This window comes from Phocoena phocoena, chromosome 12 (genome assembly GCF_963924675.1).
Source record: "Phocoena phocoena chromosome 12, mPhoPho1.1, whole genome shotgun sequence".
In the NCBI taxonomy this organism is placed as follows: Eukaryota; Metazoa; Chordata; class Mammalia; order Artiodactyla; family Phocoenidae; genus Phocoena; species Phocoena phocoena.
Window position 1 is genome coordinate 81,912,582 of NC_089230.1, and position 12,771 is coordinate 81,925,352.

Here is a 12,771-nt window from a genome sequence, read left to right on the forward strand (position 1 = left end):
TTAAAAAATGAAAAGGATGGATTGCTTTGGAAATTAAAAATGGTTCAAGCTTGCAACAGAAAAGCCAAAATATTTTATATATGTGAATATATAATTAATATACACATATATAACCCTATACAGAGATTCATATTTCTATGCTGAAGTTAGCTAAATATATGGCCATTTACTAGATGATTAGAAAGTGACTGGTGAGAACACCCACTCCTGACACACTCACAAATTGTTCTGAATAAATATTTAATATGACCTCAGCTTCACCCATTATCCACTGTGGGCTTAGAACCCTAGACCAGCTTAGTTTGGAAATTATACTGTATTAAACTATTTAACCTCTGTTTTCCAAGATATTTTAGTATCGATGTAAGGAGATTAACGATATGCAAATATCAACAGACAAAGTAAAGCAGACTGGAGTTAGCTAGTCCCAATAAAATTATCAGAATATTATTTAAGAATTTCTAACCACTTACCTTGTGAACTAACTTCACTTTGCACTTTTGGGGAGAATTGAAACAAAACTCATTTTCTGTTTGATGATTTTCCTGACCCTTCATTTTCACTTTTTTGTGCAAAGTAATTCTCCTAACCACCTACAATTTATACTTCTTACAAATGACAATTCACCCTGTGTTGTGTATTTTATAAATACGTTTTATTATATATTTATGTACAACTAATAATTCGTATGAAATATATATTTTATGTAATAATTAGACTAATTTTCAATACCTAAGACACAAGAAACCAACTATTTATTTTCTGCTACCTTCTCCTGAACTCATCGAGGCAAATAAAATTCAATTCTTAAAAATCTAGAAACGATATTTGTTTAGATAGTACAACTTCTTTGAAAATCAGCCTCAAAGTCAGTTATGAAAATTAAATTTGGAGCTCCAAAACCAGACACAAGCTTTGGATTTTATGTGTCTGTGAAAGAAGAATTGTGGAGAAGTTGTAAAAAATTTTTTTAAGTGATTTTGAATTAAAATATATTTAATGTTAATTGCTTCAGTAATATTTTAATGCATAAATGTCCACTTGACATTTACACAAACCTTCTTATATTGTTCTGCTCACAAACAAGGTGGTAAAATAGTTTTAATAACAATTATAAGCATAAAGGTAGGTTGGCAAAAGTGGGCAGTACCTCAGGACGGCTGACGTCTGTTGGACCATGCTGGTCAATGAGCATGTAAATTACATTTGGAATGCTTCTTGGAATCTCTAGCCCACAAAACTATGACTTAAATATCTGCTTTCTGCTTTAAATTAATTACACAACTACATTAAACAATTATTAAATATAGCTAGAATTATTCTTCCACGATTCTAATCATTTCCCTATTAACTAGAAAGTTGATGCCAGATTTGATTTTTATTTAAATACAAGCTTCATATTCCCATATTCCTCTGAATTCCACAATCCAAGACAGTTTAGGTGTGGCTATGCAAATAATACTTTTAAAATTAATTTTGCACAACAGTAAATATAATGAAAATGTTATTCCAGTCCACTTTAATTGTCTGTTAGTTCTTTTATTTTTAAGTCATCACGAATCAATGGCATTTTAGCTGATTACTTTTAAAACCACTATATATTTGAAAGTATTCGGCAATGTGCACAATGCTTGACTTTAAATTTTGTTTTTTATACTTTTGATTCATTTTCCAATTTACTTACCTCTTTTCCAGCCTCATATTTACCTCAGCACTAAAACACGTCATGTAAAACTAGCATAAATTGTATAGTGTCACTATTTTTAATAAATCTGCATGGAAATGTACAATACTTCTGCAAATGCCTTCAATATTTACTCTTAATAATCACCACTTAAAATTGGTTGTAAGTTTGCCTTTATTTTAGAGTTTTGTATATATATTTTTCTTTGGAATAGATGATCATACAGTTTCAGTTCTTTGAGAATTATGATAATTGTATTTTCTGGTATGTTTTGCATTGACATATATCCATGAGAACAACAAAAATTTAAGGTTACTAACTCTTCCAGCATAAAAAGTCTTGAATTAATGGCTCTATAATATTTTAGAGAATACAAAAAAGGGAATAATTTCCAAAAATGTACTCAAACATTAAGCCAACTATAATGAGACAGTTCAAAATGCCTTCCAAAAAATTACAGACAGGCAAAATGAATGTTCTGGACTCTGTGGATTTGTTATGAGAATCTACCAATATGGGAACTCTATACACAGATAGAGAAAATATCCCATTGGCTGTAGATAATTAAATGATGCTGAATACTGGAGTTTCAAAAATATCATACCAATTATTATGGCCAATTAAAATGTTTAAATATTTCAAACTTGCTTGATTTTAAATAAAATCTGGAACTACCCATGGGTAAAGATATAGAAAAAATATTCCATTCTTAGTAGAATAATAAAACGTTCATGTAGACGTATGAAATGATTACTATTTTAAATATCACAAGAAGATGAGTTTGTTAGTGACTCCCTTTAAGGAAATACTATAATAATTTAGAATTAATAAAAATAAATAGTTCTACCATTAAAATAAAATATTTTTACTTTATAGTCCACTTCTGAAAAATACATATCAATACTTTTTGATACTAAAATTGTTAAATTCTGGAGCTTCTAAAATGTAGTGAAGAAAATTCAGTATTCAAGTTTAAAAATTAAGAGATTTAAAAATTCTAAAATGTATGCCCATATTTGAAGAAAAAACTATCCATGTTAACATGTACTGTATGAATGTATAAACTTCTTGTAAAAACCCTGCTAATACATGTAATTTACTAAACTTAAGAAGTAAGTTTTTTTAGCCTTACCCAATAGGCCTTGAAACAATAATTTCAACTTGAGGTTCTGATTTTGATTCTAAAATAATGTTGTAAACTTCTTCATTTGTAGCTCCCGGCAGGGGTTTACCATTCCATTCTAGAACTTCATCCCCTTGAATTTAAAAAAAAGGGTATTTTTTTACCTTATATATTCTGTTTATTTTTATCTTTTCTTGTTTTTTTTTAACAAAGAAATGCAAAACATATACAAATAATTTAATTGTCTAGGCTCTGCTCTTGAAAGCAAATTGATTGCCATATAATGGCAGCTAAATGGTTCTTCTAGACACTTTTTTTCTTCTTCTTCTTTCTTTTTTTTTTTTTCTTTTTCTTTCCCCAATAGAATATTACTGGTCACTGGAAACAGCACAATACAATCTACCTTTATCTTTTGAGAAATACCAGAAATCATATAAAAATCATCTCATGCTATGGGATGGAATTAGCACAGCTCACTTGGAAACATTAAAAAATAATAATTAGCAGCATGCCCTCCATATAATAAATGTAGGCGGCTCTATACATGAAAGATTATTAAACGCTGCATAAATCCTGCTTTACTTTTAGTAGAAACAGCAGTTAACATTTGTTAGCATGAATTTTCCAACTATAAGTCATGTTCCATTGCCTTCTCCAGATGCACAACAGAATAAAAATGCATGAAAGGATTTGAATTCATACCCAGAGGGTAACGCAAGGAGCTATATGGCAAGTTACAAAGCAAGCAGATGTAAAACTGTTGCATGACAGTTAACCCACTTCCAGATGTTCATAACACACACGTTCTATACATAATACATATTGTGAGCATTAAAGTAAAATTAGAAAATACGTTTAAAGTAATAAAACTATAGCGCTTATTAGGTTGTTAGATAACCGAAGAGTCATCAAGGAGAGTGCTACGATGTGAAAATACACATGCAAACAACCTGTTATGTTAACTGGAGTTTTCACCAAAGACCATTTGGGGAAAATTATTTATTTTCATAAATATTTAGAGCAGTTTTAGGTCTCAAATGCCTCCGCCCAGTATCCTTCAAGTGACAACGGAGGCTCAACTGAAATATCCCAGCCTCAGTGATACTTTGGAGTGTCTTAGTTTTTTTTTTTTTTTTTTATGTTTCTGCTTATTTTGTTGTTCTCAGTGCCTATAACACTTTAGTAGCAAAGGAAACGTGGCGAACTAATGGATCAATATCATCATTGTACATTTTAAGGCTAACGATAAATATGGAATTGTTTAGTTTTCAGCTATGCCTTTAAAAAAAAGTAGAAAAGTTTTGTTTTGCTAGGATTATTTAAAGTAATCCCCCCCCCTCAAGTGTTTGCTTACTCAGAAGTAAAAGGGCAAATATTTGAAAAGCATATAATGCCGCTTTGGTATGAGACAAGAGTATGGTTAGTACTAGTAGTTAAATCACTTCTGCTCGTTTGATCTAAGATGCTACCTAGCAGTTTTTCAAAAAGGCAACAAATACACTTCACTATATTAAAAAATAATAATACATATTTAAAATATATTTGGAGTCTTTTAACTTTATTGAGCAAGAAAAGAAATAAAGGTTACAGCACGTGAATGTATACATGTATGTGTGTGTACGAAAAACTATTTTCTAAAACAATACTTACCCTGATGTTTTCTATTCTATTATGTTCTTGTTGTTTTTCTAAATAATGGATGCAACCCATTACATCAACTTTGCTACCCAGTAATGTGCTGCAATCAACATTTTGCAAAAGCACTGCACTATAAAATTCTTCTATTTATAGCCAGCAACCTGGAAGCGTAACTTTCAATATCAAATTAACTTAATGCATGTATTCAATTATTTACAAATCAAGAACTCCTAAACTAGACGGTGGTCTCCTTAACAACATTTATTTATATCTGAGTCCTCTTTTCAGGCAGGGATGTAGATTATAAGGATACAAAGATAAAAGAGACTTTCTCCTGTCCTTAAATTTGGTGGAGGAGAAATACAGACATGAATACCTTTAATCAAATGTTACAGGCAATGAGAGGAATTCATCGGAGGAACAGAAGGAATGCCAGGGAGGAAGTTATTAGTTACTGCTCAGGGGAGATGTCAGGAAACCCTTGAGAACTAAAGCAACTTTACGTGGGCTTTGAAGGATGGTGAGGACTTCAACAGGCAGATCACAAGAGCAGCAAAGCCAACCACGGGCACGAGAGGCACTGGCCAGGTCCTGGAGGTGGAAACAGCTGCCTGGGTGGATGTGGAGGTGGGGATGAGACGACTGGTAAGGAGGTGGCTGGAAGTTGGGGGTAAACTACAGAGCTTTGACCTGAGCAGATGGTGCCTGAGAGACACTGAGGGGTCTTAATAAGGAGAGTGTCAGTGCCAAGTTGGTGGTTTGATCATTACATCAAGCAGTGGGGCAGGGCGCAGACTTACGGGAACAGCAGTAGAAAAAGCTACAGCAAGACTGCGAATGCTAAGGTCAATTCGCGGGCTGCAAAGGTCACGCTAATAAGAAACAAACAAACTGTACTTTTAAAGGTCAATGCTGTTTATATGCAAACAGAAGGAAAGTAGTTCCTAAATAATAATGTAAATCAAAGAGGATATATTATTTAATTTTTAAAAATATGTTTTTCAGTTACAACAATTGCTTCAAGTGAAAAGTACACTTATATGTTTTATAGTTATTTAAGTGGAGCTTCTGACATTTTAAAGTTTCTCAGACTCTAGGCACATAAGGGTGTTAAGTGAAAATCACTACGAGGGATATATAATGTAGAAAAACCCCTTCACTGACTTTCTTAAGAAACTGTCTATTAAAACACAAAGAAAAAACCCAAAAGATATCATGTTTATAATCTGATCTGCAAGTTCAGATTTCTGTAGCTAAAGGTATTTTACACTTGAGTAGGCAACAAGGGACTCATACTTTTCAAGGCTTCTTTTCAAGTCATTAAACAAGCAAAGACTCAGGTTATTGACACAGTCACTCCTGATTGAGTTGTTTTCTTATGGAATCATAGTCCCCGATAAGAAACAATAGTGTACAGTACACATCTTCAAAGCTGTGTGTATAGCAGATGGAGAAAAATCCCTCATTTGTTTTTTCTCCACGTACGATACCTGGAGAGCATGTCTTTATTGAAGAAAATATCTAAATGATTTTGAACTGATATCCTGATAATCAACTACAACAAAAATGTCCTTAACAGTCATAGAATATTTTTATAAAGGTCTCAATAATTATAACCTTATGGTATAAAAACTGAAAACGCAGTCTAGAAACGTTCTCTTTCCATGTGCTACGGGTTATTAATCCTCACTTCGACAGGTCAGCCTACTCTGTTTTCTCTGTAACTGTCTGGCAAATGGGTGAGCAGACACTCTCACCAAAAGATTTCTACTAAACTCTGAAGTACAGCAAACTGGAGACAATATGTTAATATGATTTTTACTAAAATGAAAAAAAAACAGTTTATTGAAAATAAATTTGAAAGTATGTTGCTACTAAGTATGGTATGTTTCAATATATTAAATGATTTTATTATGTCATATTAAGGTTACAAAGTAACATAATGTAAATTTCCAAATACCAAGAAGTAGCACATCTGCGTGAATACAATCTAGGTCACATTTAAATTAACAAATAATATATTACAGAATCTGTGTAAGAAATGTGATTATGATTGCATTTTATTAAAATCACTGGTACTGAATAAGTGTTTGGGGACCACTGTGAAGAACTTTAATAATTACTATGGCTTGTAAAATAAAGGACTAAATAGTGAGGTGATATTTTGCACAGGCTAAACTGTTTTGGATCTTTGTAGCAACATTAGGAAGCCATCTACAAAAATTAGTAATCCTTCAGCATTTTGTGTCTATGTATTTTTACGTAAATAATAAGATTCCTACTCATTTTCTCCAAACTGCCATTGAGGTATAGTTACCTATTTTTGCAGTTAAGTATCCGTATCAGGAAACAAATCTGTATGCATGCATTAAAATTAGTTATTTACTTATGCATAACTTACCCAAAGTTGAAAACCACCATGCACAGAGCACACATTACTTAACTGTTTAAAAGTGCAACTTTACCTGCTCTCAAGTGTCCAACTACATCTGCGAGGCTACCCTTCTTTACTTTGGTGATGAAAGCACCGAGGCGTCCTATGTCAGTCATTTTCCCTCCAACAACCTGGGTAATTATAAATTTGTAAGTTCCCAAGACTCACACTGAGACATAAGTTTCTTTGTTTGAGGAATTAATCCTACAGCTTTTGTGAGGTGTTTAGGATGGGGTGCGGGAACACAAATGAAGCGCAATCCATTTGTGGTCAAAGGAGCCTGCACCAGGGACAACGCACTCCCAAGAGACGAGGTCTCCCCCTCTCACCATCAGACAGCAGGTGTTTGACACAGTTGACTAACTGTGATTTATTTTTTCTTTACCATCTAAATTCACTTGAATTTCTACACTCAGATCATGTCCCATTGTGACGTGAGATGTTGATCTCTTTTGTACATTTTTAGTAGAATGTAGGTCTAAGACAAAGACTGGGGATTTAAACCGAGAACAGGTCTCTTTGGGGAAGCAGTTCACCATGGTCCAGAGTAATAGCCTAAGTTGATCTCAGCTCCTGACCACCCGAATGACCTCTTCATCTGAAATATCAATACGTATAGGATCCAATCGAACTCTCCAAGTCTGAGTTATATCACTGAATAATTAACACGCTCACCTGGATTTTCCTCCATAACTAAAATTAAACACGTCGGAAAGATTCTAAGTTTAATTTCTCCCAATGCAGGGGCTCAATGTGTATAATTAAAAATGGGAGGGATAATGTCAAAAGTTGAGGTTGAGGGCTTCCCTGGTGGCGCAGTGGTTGAGAGTCCGCCTGCCGATGCAGGGGACACGGGTTCGTGCCCCGGTCTGGGAAGATCCCACATGCCGCGGAGCGGCTGGGCCCGTGAGCCATGGCCGCTGAGCCTGCGCGTCCGGAGCCTGTGCTCTGCAACGGGAGAGGCCACAGCAGTGAGAGGCCCGCTTACCGGAAAAAAACAAAAAAAACAAAAAAAAAAACAAAAAAAAAAAAAAAAAAGTTGAGGTTGATCCATATTCTTAGGGTCACGCCCAATAGTGGAAGTGATCAGAATTATTTCATAGCAGGAGAAACTAATGATAATAATTAATAAGGTGACATTAACTGAATAACAAGTTTTTAGTTGGATTAATAGTTGATGGTTTTGAAGAGGTTAAACTATCACCCAACTATAATACAATCTCTTGGTAAATAATAATTTTAAAGCAACATATTTTTTTTTTTTTTTGGTACGTGGGCCTCTCACTGTTGTGGATTCTGCCGTTGCGGAGCACAGGCTCCGGACGCGCAGGCTCAGCGGCCATGGCTCACGGGCCCAGCCGCTCCGCGGCATGTGGGATCCTGCCGGACCAGGGCATGAACCTGTGTCCCCTGCATAGGCAGGCGGACCCTCAACCACTGCGCCACCAGGGAAGCCCAAAGCAACATCTTTAAATGTTTCTTTAAGTTTACGGAAGCAAATGAAACCATGTGACAACACTCATACACATGCACACACATAATAAAACAAAATGTATATGTATGTTTTTTCTTACCGAAATTACATCTTTGTAATTTATTAGTTTTTTAAAGATTATATCTGTTAGAAGTCAGGTAATATTTGTAAAAGATACATTTTACTCTTTTGGTATTACCATAAATTGTATTGCACTTAGGAAACAATCTCTTTAATAATGTTTGGTGTTGTTTGTCAGGATATAATAAAATTATAATGTCCACGTTATTTAACTTTACTACTTTCCATTAAAACCATTTTAATGTAAAAATTGTCCTTGAACTTTATATTCAGAGAAAAATTATTTCATTTTCCTGTATTTTATTTCAGCTTCCTAAGACATCTGTATGCCATTTTAGCAAATGATTTTAAACTATTACCCCAATAAAAGTACTGAATATACCATAAGACATCAATATATTAACAAGGTATATTCACTAGAAGAACTTTATTTTGAAGAGGAGGAGAAGATACTCAAAAATCATTGTCAGCAACTTTGCTGAATGTAGTCCACACTGTAATTCAGCCTTTAAGAACATTATAAACCAGCATACTTACTTTCAGACCCAGTAATGCACCTGATTCTTTGGGCATGGTTGTTCTCTTGTTAAGAATAACGCGTCCAATTAATCGGTCCCCCTCTTTAGATGGCTGCCACGTTACAGGATGCTATTAAAACATGAACGAAGTTATGAAAGATAAACCAGCTGTTTTCTTTCCTACAGACACATAATTATTGGTTGTAGCATGGCGCGACTTCCTCATTTAAGGACACTCTGAGGGAATTCTTCTGGTGGGCTCTATCCTTGACTTATAACAATTTTCTTTTAGTGCTATATTTTATTTGCAATAGGTACTTACTATACTAAATTGTTCTAAAAGTAGTCAGTAACTAAGTACATCTCTAAAATATGGTTCTGAAGTGAAATGAATTGAAAATTTAAAATATATCTGCTTACCTAAATCAAATCGATTCTATACTTTGAGTTGTTAATGTTGACATCATTAACCAAATAATATCTCATCTACCTACAGCCGTTATTTAACACTTGCTGTTGGTTACTTTAAAATTGGTTATTATTCAGTGATACTGTTTTTTTTCTTCAGAACTGTACTGTCAAGTGAAATCAATACTTTCATAAAATGTAAAATGGAGCAGAATAAGATTACCATCTATCACGTATCAGCAAAGGATAACGAACAGCACACATAGTCCCTGAACTCCCAGATCTCCCTCCCAGAATGCTTACTGAGCTAATAGGTGATGTTTCCCGGCTATGCCACGTGGCGGGATCCAGCCAGTAATAATCCAAGTCACCTGCACAGTAGGAAGAGAATGAAAAGCGTAATGGCTTTCACGTGGAGAAGGAATACTTACACGCAACTTCTTCAATCTGTAAAGTAAAGGGTTATGAATATCGTAATCTCGAGTGTGTACACCTCAGGACGATACACACCTGCACTGCACAGGCTGTGACCCAGATGCACGTCATACAAGGGGAGGGTTATCTTTTACTCTCGGTCCAGAAACACATAAAAAGTACAGCCAGGTCTAGGTTATTCCACCCCCATCCCCTCAGAGGACTACCCATGCCAAGGCACAGACTGTCATTAGAGATGTTGGTTATAACTGTATTCACTGAACTAAGTATTAAAATTTAGTGCCTCCTCTTCAACTCTTGTGAACGTCATCATATCTTTCAAACTTATTCTCTGGTCTCTACAACCGGGCACACATTTTTTTAGGACATGGTGTTGAAAGTTAAATGCCCAGAATAACGTTCAGCGAAAGAGTACATACAAATGACAAAGTATTCACTTTCACTCAAGTCATAAAAAAGACTTTAAAAAGTCCTAACTTTGTAAACATGAACTTATGAACCTTTAGTTTGATTTTTTGGGCTTCAAAATATAATGTGAAAGGAAGTGTTTGAGGGAAAAAAAAAAAAGAAAAAAATTAATGGAAAGCAGCAGTGCTGTATTTGCACAGGCAGAAAGGCCGGAGTGGGTAACCATATGAGAATAAATGACCTTTTACATTTTAAACATCGGATTCAATCAATGAAAAATTTTCTTCCAAGAGAAGAATATTAGGAGAGTGAGTAAAGCATGCCTGCTAACAGTGAGATGTCTAGCTCACTGTTAGGAAAATATGTTTTGGATGCTGTCTGTGAAGGTTATAAATAAAGAATTTAATGTAGATGACAGGCATGGCAAATTCAGGCACCATAAAAGAAATATCATAGAAAATGAAAAAAACAAGTTTAAAATCTGCAGGCACAATTTCTTAGTAGAATGATATATATCCTACAATAAATAAATATATATATATATATCCTACAATAAATACTAAAATGCTCTTCAAATATGGCATGTAGATAACAGCAGGATATTCTAAGAAACTATATTCTGTTAAAATTTACTCCACATGGAGTTCACATCCTTCTCATAATCATATACTTTAAAAGGTATACATGGCTTGGCGACTATAGATTTCTAATATTCTTCTGAACCACCTTAGTTAATGGGATATAAGGAAAGTTGTGAAAGGAAAGGTGTTTTTTCCTCCTTTATTTTTACTGTTTGTGAAACTTCATGTGCTTATTTTTAAAGTTGCTTTGCCTTTAGTATTATGGCACCATTCCTCTTGAAAGAAAAACTATTTATAATAATAATAAAATTAAAATTACTACTCAGTAGTAACTACCAAGATTACTCAAAAGACTGTTGCAATTCTTAAGGCTTTCCCCCTAAAATTTCACAAACCTAGTAATAAGGCTGATGACTCATTAAATGTTGATTCATTCTGAAATACTGTGACAAATTAATAGACCCACTGAGATATTTGTGGGGCTTGAAGAAGAAAAATTAGTCATTAAGGTGGAAGCTGCTTTGAGAAGTCTTTAAGGTTTAAAGAAATGACAAAAATCCTTCCTATTTTAAAGGCTTCAAGGAACCAGTTCAATGTGTCTTGAAGGAACTGACTTAGATCTTAGAAACTGGACTCCTTGGGGTCCTTATCTGGCTCATCTTCCAGCTCCTCGTAGGGGGTCCAACCTTGTTTCACTCACCTTTTCCTGAGAAAATCTAGATATTGGTATCTGATGAATGTCTGCTGGGCAAAAAGGGCTCCTTATATGCAACGTGAATGGAGAGTCTAATTTAACTGGCTTAAGATGGGAGATACATATGTATATATACAGCTTGCCAGGCCATTCAGGTGTTCAGTCAGACCTAATTCTTACATTAGTGCTCATATGAATGGAACCGATTTTGCAGCTCAAAAAATTCTGTTTTTCAGTTTTGGAAATCTACTAAAAATGACTAATAAATGTAAGTCTAAAAGAGACATTATTTCAGCACACACTAAGAGTTGCATACATTTTAGTACACAGTTACACTTCCCTCACTTTCTGAACAGTTTTTGACAGCTTTCTTAGAACTAATTTCATCATCACCCATTAAAACATAACATTTTTGCTTAAAGATTTACAAAAAGTACATTCTAAAATCTAAATATGTAGTTTTAAACTATATGTGTTTCTTCTTTCCATGTATTATTAAATTGTAAAGATATTATTGACGTTTTAAGTACTCTAATTTGTCTTTATAAGACACATTTCTCTATTATTAATAGAAGTGACACTCAACAAAACTCCCCCCTAAAATATTCAGACTCTAGTATTTCATTAATATAAATCATTTTCCTTGATTACTTTCCTAATAGGTGATTAAAGATACTGGTTGCCAGGTGGCATAGCTACAAAATGATAAATGCATGGTATTTGCTTATGGAATTGATGCAAAAGCATTTTGGTTCTAGTGCTCGATACAACTGTAAAGGAATAAATTTACTATTGTCATTAATTTAAATCCAGGATATAGATGCTTCTGTCAACTGAAATGGCAAGTTCATAAATATCCAAGTCCAATGAAGTGTTATAATTTGAGCATTAATTTTTTGTGAAAACATGAAAAACAGACTTTTATCCTATTCCTTGTGAAAAAGCAGGTTAATTACACTTCATAAGTAAGCAGACAGCTTTCATTGCACAAATAAAAGTCAGCTAAGGACACATGAGCTTTCTGTAAAGAGAACTACCTCTTCCTAAACCCAGGTCATTATGAAGAGTATGTTAACAATGCATAAACATGCATCTTTATGAGTTAAAGTTTTGTACCTTGTGATAGCTAATGTCAAAGCACAGTGGATTCCAATAAGAACAATCGAAGGCAACGAATAAAAATACCTTCTAAATAATACAGATGCATGGTTGAGTCTGTATGGGTATATTAAAACTGTCAGGAGAGAACCATAGCTGATTTCACACATTAAATACCTATTTCACAGTTTACCT

The 12,771-nt window shown here is 34.1% G+C and overlaps 1 protein-coding gene across 49 annotated transcripts in view; it reads right to left on the reverse strand.

Annotated features, from left to right (window-relative positions):
• Nucleotides 1-12,771, reverse strand: part of RIMS1 (regulating synaptic membrane exocytosis 1) — a 480,052-nt gene that overhangs the window by 158,576 nt on the left and 308,705 nt on the right. For all 49 annotated transcript variants that reach the window (XM_065888884.1, XM_065888935.1, XM_065888916.1 and 46 more), the window contains 4 exons: nucleotides 9,664-9,731; nucleotides 8,972-9,082; nucleotides 6,911-7,010; nucleotides 2,817-2,940 (listed from right to left, as the gene is read on the reverse strand). In XM_065888884.1, coding sequence (XP_065744956.1) covers nucleotides 2,817-2,940; nucleotides 6,911-7,010; nucleotides 8,972-9,082; nucleotides 9,664-9,731 — 403 coding nt within the window. The remainder of the gene's footprint in view (nucleotides 1-2,816; nucleotides 2,941-6,910; nucleotides 7,011-8,971; nucleotides 9,083-9,663; nucleotides 9,732-12,771) is intronic.